This window comes from Lissotriton helveticus, chromosome 1_1 (genome assembly GCF_964261635.1).
Source record: "Lissotriton helveticus chromosome 1_1, aLisHel1.1, whole genome shotgun sequence".
NCBI lineage: Eukaryota > Metazoa > Chordata > Amphibia > Caudata > Salamandridae > Lissotriton > Lissotriton helveticus.
This window is the reverse complement of record NC_136057.1, coordinates 1,675,359,999-1,675,375,811: the sequence shown is the minus strand read 5'-3', so window position 1 is coordinate 1,675,375,811 and position 15,813 is coordinate 1,675,359,999. Positions and strand designations below refer to the sequence as shown.

The 15,813-nt window shown below is 43.1% G+C and overlaps 1 protein-coding gene across 10 annotated transcripts in view; it reads right to left on the bottom strand.

Moving 5' to 3' along the window:
• The window catches only part of B4GALNT1 (beta-1,4-N-acetyl-galactosaminyltransferase 1), a 702,884-nt gene that overhangs the window by 264,472 nt on the left and 422,599 nt on the right, over window positions 1–15,813 (bottom strand). For all 10 annotated transcript variants that reach the window (XM_078688946.1, XM_078688955.1, XM_078688950.1 and 7 more), the window contains one exon: window positions 9,393–9,602. In XM_078688946.1, coding sequence (XP_078545072.1) covers window positions 9,393–9,602 — 210 coding nt within the window. The remainder of the gene's footprint in view (window positions 1–9,392; window positions 9,603–15,813) is intronic.

Below are 15,813 nucleotides of genomic sequence, written 5' to 3'. Positions count from 1 at the left end.
TTCCACTTTTTTAAATTCGAGAGCATAAATAAAGCATGGGTTGATTCATTCAGAAAAGAGCATGAACACCTCCCTGCAAAGTATAAATATTTGCTTTGAATGGACTCTTTGTACAGGCCCTGGTGGCTCATTAGAGGACTCCCAGTGATGCCTCCGACACAGGTCTGCAAATGTTAACATTTTGGATGAGTCACAAAAGGTCATTGAAGCAGATGGAGGGAAGCGTTGTTCATAGCTGCAAAGGATAGCTACTGATTGGCAAGGACTGTGCTCAGTCAATACCAGGCAGCTCAAGGAGTAAGATAACATCAGTCTATGTGTAGTCAAATATTTAGATATGGCTTTGCACAAATATCAGGTCTGTTATCTTCTGCTCTTTTCTTGACTCTAATCTGGCCCTCTGAGGTCCTCCATCTCTGAGCATTAACTTCATTTATGTTAATTAATGTCATTTTAAGGTAACAGATGGGCATCGGGGCGTAGCCGGAAGTGGTGCAGCCGATGTAGGGCACCAGGCTCTAAGGAGGATAGCATACATGCCAACAGACCCGATTCAGATATACTGATATTGAACGGAAGTAGAATGAACCTAGACGATATCTGTAAGGACTGTGGTTGACAGTGGTCTAAAGATGTTTCGATCAGATTGAAACATAATTAGACCACTATATCCCCAGGCTCCACACAAGGCACTTGGGCCTCACAATATAAGAATTTGACCTTCGTGAAATTTGTATACAATTAGATCCCTGAATATGGAGAAGAAGTTTCTTAAGGTGCTTCCATTCCTTACAAATATTGTCTAGGTCCATCCTACTTCCGTTCAATATCCGTACTATTTACCACAAGGCTAGGCGAGTCCCCAGATATTCTGATGATTTCACGTTACATGGTCACACACACGACTGGTAACTCTCACATGTGTATGAAACAGGGGGACAATATGGTCGATCTGATCTGAGGCAAACATAGAGGATTGTTTGCTTCTAACAACCAACACTTTTGGTAAGGGGATGTAGCAATTAACCCATTGCAAGATGACTTTCACTAATGTCACAAAGCCATCACGCTTTCAGACTTATGATTGTGATTGGCCATGATAAACACTTAAGCAGAAGAGGCCAATGACACGGGTGACGGGATTTGAATAATATAGGTGGTCCTTCCTAAAATATGATTGCATTTGTATTTATAGCCCTGATGAAGTCTGCTACAACTGAGTCACCCAATAGACGAAACACGTGTTGGCAAGGGCAAAGTGGACTAATGGATGTTGAATAACGAACAGATGTTGAAACCACAACCTTAACTGTTGATTTCCTGAGTGCTCAGAGGATCCTGTCTTGCATTTGGAATCCATCCAGCAGAGGAAGACTTGGTGGCTCTTCCTCCTCCTAGCAGCACCAGACACTTATGGACATTCACACACAATGCGAACTGTGACTAATTGTGATTATTGAGGTGAGTGCGCAGTCATCCCCAGCCACCGTACACACATTTCTATGACCTCTCCAGAGTGGCAGACATTCTTCGCTGTCCACATAAAGCCAACATTAGCAGGAAGCTGGCAAAGACATTACAAAATTAGGCCTGGGTGGTGAACTTCGCTCCGTTTGCGGAGTTTTCTGCACTCCGTGGAGTTCGCAGAGTGCAGAAAACTCCCCTTCGCAATGTGCAGAGGAGTTTTTTCACCGCTCGCGAATAGTAAGTTTGCAATCACAAACAGTAAGTTCGCGAGCATGAGCTGCCCTTGGGGTAGAATTTCTACCCGAGCTGCAGAAATACCAGCACAAAATGCATTTCACACTGCACTCCGCCACTTGCGGAACTTCGCACAGTTTTTTTGTAACTTCGTAGAGTTCATCATAGCAAAACTCAGCGAAATACGCCCAGGCCTATACAAATTCTGAGCTGAATATTGCCGGCCACGCTGATTACTCCATCCACAGCAAATACCACACGAGAGAGCAGTATTCAATCCAACATATGGCATAAGAGCTGTATCTCATTGTATAAAAATGTACTAATGCTCTCGTGGGTCTGTTGCATTTATTGAAACATTTTCAGATATCTCACGTCCCAGTGCCTCTCTCTGTACTTCTAAATGAAAGTAGTATTGGTAAGTTGCTGCGCTTCATTTAGTTACATGCTAAAAAAAATCTGCCGTCATGAGATGCTCTAAGGGCCTGCTTTAGGGCATTGTGACTAGTGCGGCTGCACGGGCGCTGGCCTGGGGAGGGGGCACTGACATTGGGTGGGGGGGGTGCTGTTTAGCAATATCTTACTATTTAAAAACACCTGTGGCAGAGTTCCTTGTGCAGCTGCTTCAGGTAGCAATAAAAATGTCAAGATAACTCTTGGGATTAGTGTTCCTGCTGGAGAGAGATCAGGGTTTTGTCTAGTGGCAGGTATGACGCACCATAACATAGCGCAGAGGGTTAATATGCCTGCTGCAAAGAACAGATCTGTATTTTATGTGGATAGCTGATTGGATTTCTTCTTTTGTCACAGAGATCCTTTTGTTACCGCAGTTCATAAGATACAACCCCAATATAGAACAGTGACTGTTACGAACTGACATCAAGGAGTTGCATGCAAACTGCATAAAATAGGTTAAGAAGTTATGTTTCTCTCCACCGTCTTTCGTTATCTATTCCTAATGTAGCTGAAAAGTGTTTGTTTGGGTAGATATACATTTTAATTAGTAAAGCCAGCCTTTGCTAATGCTTTAAAAGAAATAAAATGTATGTGAGAGAAGGGCTATGGATATAGGAGGGGCACTTTTGCCCAGTGGCTGTGAGGGAATCCGAGGAGGTGGTCATGGGTGGGGCGCCAACAATGATTATTGCACTGGGCACCACCAGCTCTAAAGCTGGGCCTGGATGCTCTCATGCCTTATAGCAATTTTACTGAATGAAGTAAGATAAGGCAGGTACCATCTGGTGAAGAAGTGCACACAGAGAAACCATCAATAACTGCTGCTGACATTTTTCATATTCAGTCCCTTTTCAGTAAAACACTCCTCACACTGTAATCCTCAGTGTGTATTCTTCTCACCACTCCTCATCTGTCTGCACCTGGTCTGAGGGCAGGGAGGCTAGTACCTTCCTGAACCTCTTCGCTCTATGCACTGTTCAGCCTCTAGCCCCTTCTAGGTGCCTCCCCACTCGCCCCTCTCTTTTGTACCATCTCTTACCCCTCCCTCTCGCTCTCTCAAACACTCTTCCTGCCTCTCTCATGTGGGTCACTTCAGGTCTTCGAGCACAGTTTCTTTCAAGTGTCTTTTCAAGGTTTCCCTCCCTCAAACCCACACTCTCCTCCTCTTCTTGGGGTGTCTGCTGCGTCCATAGGTTCTCCCTCTTTATGCTTCTATGGCCTGCTCTCCCCTTCTTTCTCTCTTTCTCACACACTCTGCTCCTCTGCCTGTAGTTCATTCACCACTTCATGCACAAACTATCTACCCCTCTCTATCTTCCTTTCTAACTGTTCTGTGCAGCTCTCACACCTATCTATTCACCATGTCACATAATTCCACCACGCACCACACAATTCCACCACACACAATTCCACAACTATCAATCCCAATCCAACGCACATAATTTCACTCCACACCACATACATACACTCCAAACCAAAACACATGGGTAAAAGACCTTGTCAATATTAAACCGCTGCGTGCTTCTGTCTGCCAATGTCCGTTGCCCGACGCGACCCCGCCCACTCATCAAAGCCGCCGCACCGCAACGGAATTGGCGCCGCGGTAAAAGGGTTAAAGCCAATAGTTCTAACTTTCACAAATGCGAGACCTAGTGCATTGCAAAAGTTTGTACTTGCTTGCACCGGGGCCAATGGCAGCCGTGCTACAACACTGCTCAGAACAACCATGTATTACTTTAATTTTATACATGAAAGTTCTTTTCTTCTATAAAACATCTCACATGCCATCTACAAAATCCATTTAGGTGTTTCTCCAGTATTTTGATTACAATTAGTTTGTATGTCCAGTACCCTCCTGTACTTCTTCCCGAGAGGGAAGATGCTCAAATATTCTCTGCCTGTTCCAAGGTTGTGCATCACTTTACAGTGAAGCTCTATCCAACATAGGTTCAAATGTACATAGGAAAAGGTTTTTTTCTTTAATGTCTGTAGGTTTTCCAGAGATGTATGTGGTCGGCCCTGGTACCACAAACTCTCTCTGAGCCATTGTTTTATTTTCCCTGCAATGACTGCACTAGTTAATTTTTATCTGTTTGCGTTTCCTTTTGTCTACCTATATTGCCATTCATTGTGCTTTTCTTTTCAGCATTATCAGAGCTCAATATGTCCCCTTGGAAGCCTTTTTCACAACAGCCACAACTGCTCTGTGATGTCCCCCTTGCTGTTTTCCTCTTTGTTTGCTCCATTAGCATGTATACTCTTCCCAATGTCATACCTTGGATGGTTGGCAGTCCTTTCTTGCTGTTGTTAGTTATTCATTACAGTAGGCACTCCTCTTACGCTCATGGCGTTTTTGCTTCTTTCCTTCACTTGTGCTCCTGTTTTCATAAGTTACCTACTTCGTCCGCGTGTGTGCACTTACACCGACACTCGCGTGCCGGCTACACACCTTTCTTGCCAGCAGGCTAGGTTTTTGGCTCTGTTTCCAGTGTTGGTCCAGGGTACACACTCTTTGCATTTGGCCTCACTCGAAATCTCTGCTTTGAATGAACATGCTTGTTTGTTTGCACCTGCTTTAGTCACCGCGTGCCACCTGCCACCGGGGAACTGGACGACTGTCACCCTTTCCAAACACCCGCATTCTTCAATGAGATGTTGCTCCAGCACCAGCTGAGGATGCCTTGTGGCAGATGTGAGTGTAGGTCCTTTTAACTCAAAAGTGTAATCACGTGCATGCTGTATTGGAGCCAGCGTTGCAGTTACCTTTGTTGGGGTAAGGGTTAGATAACGGCACTTTAACCAGAGGGTCAAAGGCAAAGGAAAAGGACTTGGAGAGAAATGAACCCCATGAGAGTGGGAAAACTAAAAGTAAAAATAAAATCGCGGAAAAAAATACAGGGAAAAAACAAGAGAAAGACAAGGAGAAAACAAAACAAAAAATAAAAGAGAAAGAGAAAGAGAAGGAGAAGGAGAAAGAGGGAGATACGGAGGAAGATGCCAAATTGGAGTTAATGGCCAAGAAAGCTCAGCGGCTACAAACAATAATAAAAAATTTGAAGGCTAACACAAAAAATCCAGGCTCTCCGACTACTTCTCAGCCTAGAATCTCCAATATCTTCAGTCCTCTACATAAGGATGGCGCAGTTTACACTTTAAAGAATTAAAAATTACAGATCAAAGTTCCAAGTAGTACGAGCGGATCTTGTATAGATTCCCCTGGTGTGCCTCTGGAGAACATTGAAGGAAATGAAAACGACTTCAGAGATGCGAACTTTGCCAACCAGAATGCAGCTCCAAGTGGGAGCAGTGAAGTCTCGATAGCATCCATAAAAATAAAAACGTTGTTGACTAGTCAAAGGGAGCAATTAGATCAAAGCAAGATGTCTCCACAGGGACAAAATCTACAATTAGAAAATAAATCATACTCCGAGGAAGATTCTGACTCAGATATATATCAAACAGGGATGTCTATATCAAGCGAGTCAAGTGGACTGAGTGAATTAAGTGATACAAATAAAGTTGGTCCAGGTTTACAAATGGAGACCTTATCCTCAGAGATATCCGGCTCACATGACTCCAGGAATATATGTGAAACAAATCCAAGGAAAAAACGAGGCACTTTAACAGCAGTCACTGCCACCACGTACCATCTGACATAACCTCCTTACCATACATATATACATCACCACTCATCCACCATTCCAGCGGCCCACACACTCACCGAACCAGGGGCAGACTGGCCTATAGAGCAATCAGGCTGTGTCCGACCGGCTGGTTTGACAGATCGGTGTGTGGGCCAGTTGCATGGCTGTTTTGGGGACTGTTTATGAAGTGCAGCGTCGGTGTTTACTGTTGATTTCCCTGATATTAAACCAAAAATTGCCTGTAGCAAAAAGAAATGCATGCATACTTCCCAAAGAGGTATACATGGTGTCTTTACATGTTCAAAATGGCCCAAATTTCCAAATAAGGGCCACATTTTTAACTATCTGATTCACTTTTGGGGGGCACTTTTGATTTGGTGCCCTAGCCTATTTTCTGTCCTAGTCCAAGCATGCACACAGCTCCCAAACAAAAACCCCTCCACTCTCCACTGGCATGGGCATCATTGTACATTCCTCTTCTTCACATCTCCGTGCTAGTGACTAAACAAGCACTGCTAATTAATTCTCATGCCTCTTAGGACTTATGTACTTTAGAAACACCTGAAAGGGACGGTGTCAAAGAAATGGAAGCACAGAGAGCCCCCGTGAAGGTAGTCACATTAAAGAAGAGCATTAGTGTTGTGAGTGAAAGTACAGCTTACTTTAAAACAACAGAGAAGGAGGTGGGAGTAGACTCGAAAACATCATTTGGAAATAAGACCCTATAGTATTTGGCTTTACACAACAGCAACCAAGTTGGGATGGAAGAGGAAACCAAGAACATAAATAAAATCCTAGGAATTTAATCCAGGCACACAGACATATTGGGCTCCCTAGAGAGTCAGTCTTTCTGTTACTAAAGAGAAGTATGAATTTGCCATTATGGACAAAGCTTAGTTACTGTAGAACCAGATTGGAGTCCCACACTTTTTAATCTATCTGTACAGTTAAGACCCAGGAGAAATTCACGTGGCCTGGATACTGAGGTTCAAAGATCTGTGTGTGATTGTATAGAATGCTTCAACAGTGATAAGATTCTGTTCATCAGGCAGATTCTGATGGTATGCAGGAGGTTGTCAGAACATCTGTGGGAGGAGGTTGCCATGGATATAGTTGGCCCACTTAGAGGTAAACATCAAAATCCTTTCCCGATAGTACTACTGGATCGTTAGTCTCAGTGGGTTGAAGTAAGCTGTGTCAAGGACATATCGCCGTGTAGCATGATAAGGTTTTTTGAAGGAGATTTTTAAACATGAAAGTTTTCCCAAAGTCACTGTTGACTGATAATAGTCCTCAGTTTAGCTCTGATGAGTTTGAAAGTTTCCTAAAGGATTGTGGCAAAGAGAACAAGAGGTGGTCTATATATCATCCTGAAACAAATGGAGCTGTGGAGAGGGTGAACAAAGCTTTGAAGGAAAGCATACAGTTGACAAAGATGTATAACATGGATTGGAAGAGAGTGTTACAAGAGTGCATCACGGCCTATCACATGTCTCCTCACTTCTCAACTGGACAGTCACCTTTCAAATTATTCAAAAGGTCGATCTCCTAGTAACAGGTTATGAACAGGATGGATGGATTGGGACATGGGTGTAAATTTCAGTGACCTAGGAAACTGGCAGAATAAGGAGATTAAGGCTCACCGAAAAAGAAAGGAGTACTTTGACAAACGTAAAAAGGTGAAAGACATAACAATACAAGTGGGTGGTATGGTGAAAATTAGAGCATCTGTAGGGTGTGCTCAGTGGTCCAAATTTAATCAGAAGAATAATCCAAGTTGTTACGAATGCAATCAAAACATATGATGGCAGAGTTTGGAATTTGAATAGTGCTGTGAAAATGTGTGGAATTCCAGGAACTTCTCTCAAACATAATGTAGTCCTGAATTTCAGTTAGTGACAAAAATATAGTTGGCAGAAGAATGAGTAGCAGGTTGTGCAAAGCTCTGTCTTATCTTAAAGATTTTGTGGTAAGCAAATAATTGGTCTCTTATCTATAATTGTTTCGCCTCTTGTTTAGTATGAAATGAGCACAGGGTTAAGAAAATGATAGGCAAATTAGTTGTTGAAGCACATATACTAGTTTGTTAAAATATTAATATATACTATTTGTTGGAAAAGGCGAAGTGTGACGTCTTAGTAAGGTTCCATAGTTGCTAGTGCTGGAACCTTACAAGATGGTGATACTAGAACGTGGAAAAAGCCAGGTGGCAGTTGAGGCTGGACAAGCGGCTGGCTGGGGTATAATGAATAAACCATTTACTTACCAACTTACGTGGTTTGTCCATAAACTACGATACCACAAGGGGGACTAGCATGCATCCTTGCCTGAGGTAGTTTTGGAGCGTTCTGTTTCATAAGCTCATGCTGTGTTCCCTAAGAAAATCTTGCCCATATGCTGTGGAAAGACTTTATAACAGCAAGCAACCATGGTTCATGATCAAGGGGAAAAAACGCAGGGAAGAAGTCAACAAAGGCATATACAATTCCATCTGTTGCCAACTTCTGTGCTACGGACCCAAGTGCAAATATTTGATCAACAGTGCCGAGGCCTGATTGAAATTCTGCTTTTTACAAGGGTATTAATCTACTTTCATATGCTCAATTTCCATGCGTCTCAGGCACTATCTTGCCTAAAAAAATAAGTTGAATAAATGAGTAAAAGTTTCAGCCTTTATGCCACAAGGTGATGGTGTTTCCAGACTGCTACTTCAAAACTTTGATGGTCCTGTGCAAGAGGAAAATTCAAATAAACTGATAACAGAATACCCTAACCACTGTCATCTTCAGGCCTTTATTGGCCTCGGGAAAGACATCATTTAGGGGTCCCTGTATGGAGCAAATTAGAATTGTATTACCATTGCCTGATAATCCATACCCCCATGATGCCAACCAATGCTTTAACGGGGTTACATAACAAGAGTTGAAATAGGTATTGCTCTTGACACTGAAAATCCTTAAGATGACACTGGGTAAAGAGGCTGAGTCACAGGTAGAAGTAGGCAGAGAGAGAGATGAGAGAGAGAAGGAAAGAGAGAGAGAGAAGGAAAGAGAGAGAGAATAGACAAAGGTCAAATAGCTACTTTCCCAGAGGGCCCTGTGGAAGGTGAGGGCCCTGGGCAATTGCCCACGCCTTGAAACTTCTCTGATAAGCACTGCACTGACAATGACCATTATGAGAGAAATACAAACAGCCTATTTTTCAAAATCTGGCAAACCCCGCCAAGATACGGTCAATCAGACCATCCTCGGAAAGCAACTTTGTCTCCTGAATGGTAACAGGATCTTTGGAAGAGAGGGGATGTGTAACGATAGAGAGGTGGAAAGTTGGGTAATAGAGAGAAAGCAAATATCTGAAAAATGAAGGACAGAAATTGATATGCTGCATGGCTCAGAACACATGTACTGTTTTCCAAGTCAAGAGCCATGCTTAAATATGTAAATACGTGCATTGGCATAAAAAGTTCCAACAATCTATGTTTCATCCAACAGGACCACATGAAAGCAAAGACAAAGAAAGTTCAGATTTTTTCCAAAAACAGCCTTTCACTCAGCTGCCACGGAAGTCCTGGTGCGCTTCCGACAGGCTTACCCCAGCACGTCTGTTCGTAGTTTGAACGAGATGTGGGCATATTTCTTGGAGGGCACCATCACTCCATAGTCCAGCAGGTCCTCAGGGGCTACCCGATTACTGATGTCCACCACATTGTACAGTCGAGAGGTCCAGATGTGAAGGCAGAGGACGGCCAGGGATACCGCGACCACTGAAATGAAACACAGCGACCTCCGGACATGACGTATCCTGCAAAATACAGACAAGTAAGACAGTCTTTACCATGCTGTAAAACTTTACTCCTTCCTAATGCAGCTTTTGAGTTTTTTGGGTTTTAAAAATAAAGATTAAAGACTACCATAATTTGAAAGCAGACTACATGGACCAGACAGATATTCTGGAGTCCAAATCTGAAGGGAAGTTCCAAAGAAGCACGAGGCAGTTTAGTATTTGCTGTCCTCACAGTAAATCAGTATGCAAAACAGCGGCGGCTCCTCTGCAATGGCGGAGGAGCGTTGCCCCACTGGCTGGCTCAGAGCCAGAAAATGAAAAATAAAACAATGTTCTAGCATTGTTTTATTTTTCAATTGCTGGCTCTGAGCAGCGCTGTAGGGAGGGGCGGGCGAGGCATAGGAAGGGAAGTGTTACGTGCACTCCCTAAGTTCACGTATTTGTTTGCCCAGCCGTCTCAGGCCAGCCAAAACACACATGCGCACTGGTCTGAGCGGAGAGTCGTTTCAGTCCATTCAGGCCAATTCAACACTACTTGGCAGGACGGGATTGGATGAGAGTCTGTCCCAGGGCCTGCTGGGCTGCTGGGACCAGGAAGAGGACAGGAGGCGCGACGCGGGAGGCGGCTTCAGGTAAATTCTTGTTTTTAAAATATATATATTATTACTTACACCCCCTGCGCGACCCCCCACCCTCCTCACCACACTTTGTTTGTGGCAGCCGCCACTGATGCAAAATGCAGTGCTCATTTCATTATTTTAGAAAATGATGACTTAATGTGTGTCTTTTTACTTAATTCCGCTTTCTGGAATAAATCAAACCACACCACAAAGAAAAATCCAGATTGTCGATTTTTCCTACAGAAACAGTCAACGGCAAAATGAAGCTTTTTTAGGTTGCACAAAATCAACTCTTTGGCTGCAACATCAGATAACCCTCTGTCCCTACCAAAGCATGTTTTTTCAGCAACGGGGTAGCATGCTCCCCCATAGCCAGGGCAACCTTTTCCTATTCCTTTCCCCTCCGGCCACACCATCTAGCACCTGACCCAGCTCACATTTGCTACCTGCTTAGTGCAGGTGATAAATACCCCCCACTAACAGGGGAAAACATGCAGACTATTTCCAGGTACATCTAGGTCTGGTCGTAAAATAGAAATATTGATCGCAATTTGAGTCCAATATTTTTGTGACCAGTGTGGCATTTTTTATAATTGACCTATGTTCTAATAGATAGGTTTGCAAAATACTGAATCGTGGTGGGTTGCAATTCGACCTACCTCCTTGCAACTCACTATGATTCATATTCATCACAGGGATTGTGGCCTTCCGGGGTCAGCAGACCACCATATCTGTGACTACTTTTAAATAAGGTAATCATTTTTTAAAATGCACGCCCATTTCCCTTGAAGAAAAACGGCATGTGTTAATTTTTTTTTTTTTTACATTTTTTTTTTTTAGAGTAGACAGTGGTTCGTTGGACCACTCCCTACTCGTAAACATGGCTTTGTCAACATTCGCAAAGTGGAACAGGTCCCTTGGGGACTCATTCCCGTTTGCGAATTGGTTACCCCAATCTTTGTGCAGTCGGTAATATACTAATGCTTTCTTATCGGATTGTGCATGCAAAACATTAATTAGTGTTACCAAATCACAATTTGTGTTTGTTTATTACACACCAAAAGTCCTTTCTGCGGTCACATATGTCGTGATTTAGAAAAAAATCAAACCCTTTGCAACTAACCTTTGCGGTCACATCTGGCTCTGTATTTTCTTGAAAGATCGCATTATCATTAGCAGTTCCCTATGTCTGCATGTTTTAGGAGTTCAAAGACAAGATTGCTGCCTTTATTATTTTGATTCATTTGTGGAAGACAGGCATCTGCAGGTAGTGCCGCAAACTAGAGGAATAGACAGCATCACAAAAACGTCCAGGAAGTTGGAGGCTGGAGAGTGAGGGTCCTGAGTGCAACGAAGGTGGAAGTTGCAAATAGAAGAAGAATGAAGATTGATCCAGTTCTCCAAAGAACAACAATTAGGGACACAAATACAAGACTTAAGGCCTTTACTGCCTTCCAGAAAATACTGAGGCTGCATTGCAATGCAGTGAATGATAGGGAGCGTCGTCCTAAAATAGTGTACCAACTGGAAGAGGCAATGGCAGAGCATTCACAGGAACCCAGGCACAGCAGACCGGGAAATAGGAATACAGAAAACTGCGCTCTTAGAACTTGGAATTATAGGGCGGAACATGGTAAATCCAGACCGGATTCTAATATTTAAAAAGCTGTAACAGGCCTGCAGACAAGTGAAAGCTCTCCTTGCTCAAGAAGAGTATAGGACTACTGGTGAGCATCGACTCCCAGAGAAGCTGAACTCCACAATGGAGCAGGCAGGGATCTGACCGAAAGAGCTCCTGTCAGACAACCAGAAGCAGAATAGGACTCGCCCTAAGAGTAAACCCTCAACTCCACTAAACCAACTCTTGCGGGAGCCTGCCAGTACCACAATCCTTCTGAGAAAAACTGTTAGTACAGCAACATTCCAGCAAAAACTCTCCACCCGTGCAAATGCCACCAGTGAGCGGTTGTAGGCGCAATATGATTTTATTATCGATTACAGCTTGATATGCTATTTATTAGTGAGACATGTTTCAAGGGTCACTCAGATTCAGACGTTGCTTAGGCCTTATTAGATGGACTTAAGATAATATGGGACAACCACCCCTTTCAACTTAGTGATGGATTTGAAGTAGTAAATCTTCTATTACCATCTCTCAATTTTATAATTCTTATTCCTTACGCTAATTTTAGAGTAGTCTTAATATCTCGTTTAGTGACCCGCTTTGCCCCTTGATTGAACTGATTACACCACTCAAAATCAAATTCGATAAAGTTATCCTCCTTGGTAATTTCAGATGTACTTTCTTACATTGAAGTTTGCGATCTTGTTGAATCCTGTGTTTTGCTTGACTTACAAAAGCTACTAGTATGATCTACAGACTGCACCATGCATACACTGGATCTTTCATTTGCTCAGCAAGATACTTCTCAGTTGCAATCCACACATGAACTGATTTTGTAACCAACAGTATTTTTTCTCTTACTCATTCATCTGTTCCTTCTTTGGACTCAAACACTGCTCCAGCGGTATGGATACTTAATGGTGATGGTGTCAAATATCCATTCAAAAGCACCGCCCGCCACAATGACAAAAAGCATGTTGTGCTTTTCAAAGCACCACGTGACGTGACAGGCACCGTGCAGTGCCTTATTATGATGTCGGTCGGACCGCCCACCAAAAGCCATCGTGTCGGACCAACCAACGGCAGGCCATGGGTTCGACTCCTACATTTCAATGCAGGTGACCGGACATTAGATGGTCAGGGGGAAGACTGCCGCCTCTGACAGGATCATCTGATCCTGACGGGGCAGCTGTCGGGATCCCAATACTGAATGGAGGTGGTGCCGAGGCAGGCACCACCGTCAGGATTACGATATCCATTTCCAACAGCCTTTTCATATCGGGAAGACCACCATGAAAAGAGTGTTGGAAATAGATTTTGGGTGCCACAAACAGGGCTCCCGTCTGTCACGGGTCACTGTAAAGTGGCCCGGGAGCACATGTAGTGCCCCCATGCACCACATAGTGCATCGCACATGGTTTATGGATGGGCAGGAAGTTCTCCTTTACACTGTGGCTTGTGCTACAGCCCTTTTTCAGGGCCACAGCACAAGCTGCCATGTAAATGAGCACTTTACAACCGCAAACCCGTCAGTCGTATCCTAATGCGCAGTCAGACTGCTTGTCAGGCGGTCTCCTGACTGCTGCAACAGCAGTCAGTGGTCTGACCGACCATCATCATATATAGGCCCTAAGTAAGTACAACTTATATTTGAACTAAAATGTAACTGCTATTAGACTTAAAAACAAATAATTATTAACACATTCTCCAACTTCAATCGCTTTAAATAGACTTCCTAAAAGGAAAAATTTACGACATGAAAACTGATAAACAGAAAATAACAACTATAACAAACCAGTAAAAAGATATAAAAATGTAAGTATACATAAATTAATAAAAAAGTATAAACTCACCCAAATAATGATAAAAAATAAACCTCACAACCTCAACCTCTACAAACTATTAACAAATTAACATTTAAAATGAAAATTTAATTTTTGTTTTCATTCAACAAAAAAGAAAGCACCTGCTCCACATTAGAACACCCCCAACAGAAAAGCTGAACAACCATGTGAAACATCTAAACAGAACATTCATTTAAGTATACTAAATAGAAGTGGTTGCATTTTTATACGTTAATAAACATGCTAAAGTTAAAATATAACATGTATATTTATACTATTGCACCCCTTTTACATATAGTGAAAGAGGTTGCCAAATTTATCACTTCAAATTAAGGAAAACATTTACTAAATTACTTGGGCTACACCTACAGTCAATAAAGTGCATCATAAGAAAATATAAACTAGAAATGTACTAAATATTATTCTAATGAATGCTATGGGAAGGCAACTCCAAAAGGTTATGTTGTAATTCATGGAAGAGAACACAACCACCCCCCAAATGTAATAAAAGTAAGAGAAATATTGCAGGATATAAGAAAAGCAACAACTAGCTTCCAGGAACCCACAAGCAAAATCCTTAAAGATATACTACCTAAAGTCCCTGAACATATAACAGGGCAATTACCACCTATGTTCAATACAAAGCGTTTAATAGCACAAACTAAAAAAGCCACCAGTGAACCCCCACCTTTCTCTAGAATATACCAGGAAATACACATACCTTAACATTTAACAGTAACACATGTGGAAGGAACCATTCCTTTTACATGACATCCTAAATATTGAGAAATTATCCTAATATTCCCTGCAGCAGACAACCTAATACAATTTACCCAATGTCAGAATTGGATGATGGGTGGTACCTTCAAAATGTGTCCCAATCCATTCACTCATATATACACCATACATCTTGAAAATCAAAACACAAATATCCATTTTATATATGTCCTACTATCAAATAAACAAAGTAGCACTTACCATGACCTCTTCAACCATTTAAAAAAAATAACTACTACCCCCAAAAAATAATCATAGACTCTGAGCAAGCCATGATACAAACCATTAACAAAATCTTCCCCCACACAGCCATACAAGGCTGTTACAGTAATTTCAATCAGACTATATGGAGACACCACCAAAAATCTGCACTGAGGGCATGATTACCAGTACTGCGGTCCCAAGACAGCCGTACTCGCGGTTGCGGTCAGACAACCGCAAACTCGGTGGTCCATCTGCCCGATTACACATGCTGCGATCAGACCACAACCAGACCGACACAAGCCTGCCACCACCGCCAGGATCCTGGATCCCGCGGTGGTCGGGGAAGCTGGCCACAATGGTGGCGGTGCTGGCACTGCCGTGCATATTATGAGTTGGCCTCTCTGACAGCGTTTTCATGGTGGGAATCCCTCCATGAATAGGTTGGCGGAAAGGCAAGGAAGGGCCCCAAACAGGCCCCCGTGCATTTCTGCCCTTTGGGCACTGTGGCTGGGGGCACAAGTTGGGCCCCCCTATGCCAGCACTGTCTTGCGTGCACTGTGTGCCATGCACCGCATGGTGAATGGTAACGGTGTGCACACGACAGTAAAAGTGCTGCAGTGCGGCAGTATTGCCTTCAGGTTCACTCTGTGAGTAGAAGCATGCCACCGCAGCAAGACCACCACTGGCACACCACCGGGCCGGTGGTCAACTCGGAATACAGCAGTCTGGAAGCTGCAGGCTTGGCAACGTTCTCCCGACCACCGCAATGACGGTCCGATGGTTGGATCGCCAATCTCAGAATCGGCCCCTAAATGCAGAGTATGCAACAAACAGCCAATTTGCCTTTGAAATTAAAATAAATGATTGCACTGGCCTATATCTCTGTCGCAGATGTAGGCAACCACTACAATTTACTAATAGAAAGCCCTTTCTACTAACAAAATGAAGACAAACATAGTCCACTAATGGAAGACACTTGGCTTGGCAGACTGCACCGCTTCGGACACAGGTGCCAACCCAAATTCCAAATACCATGGCAAAATGTCTATGACAGAACCTTGGCACAGGAAGCAAAAACAAATAATGCAGTGGAAGGATGGCACAACCCATTGCAATCCTCAATAGGTAATACTTTACATACATTATACACATTTATAGAA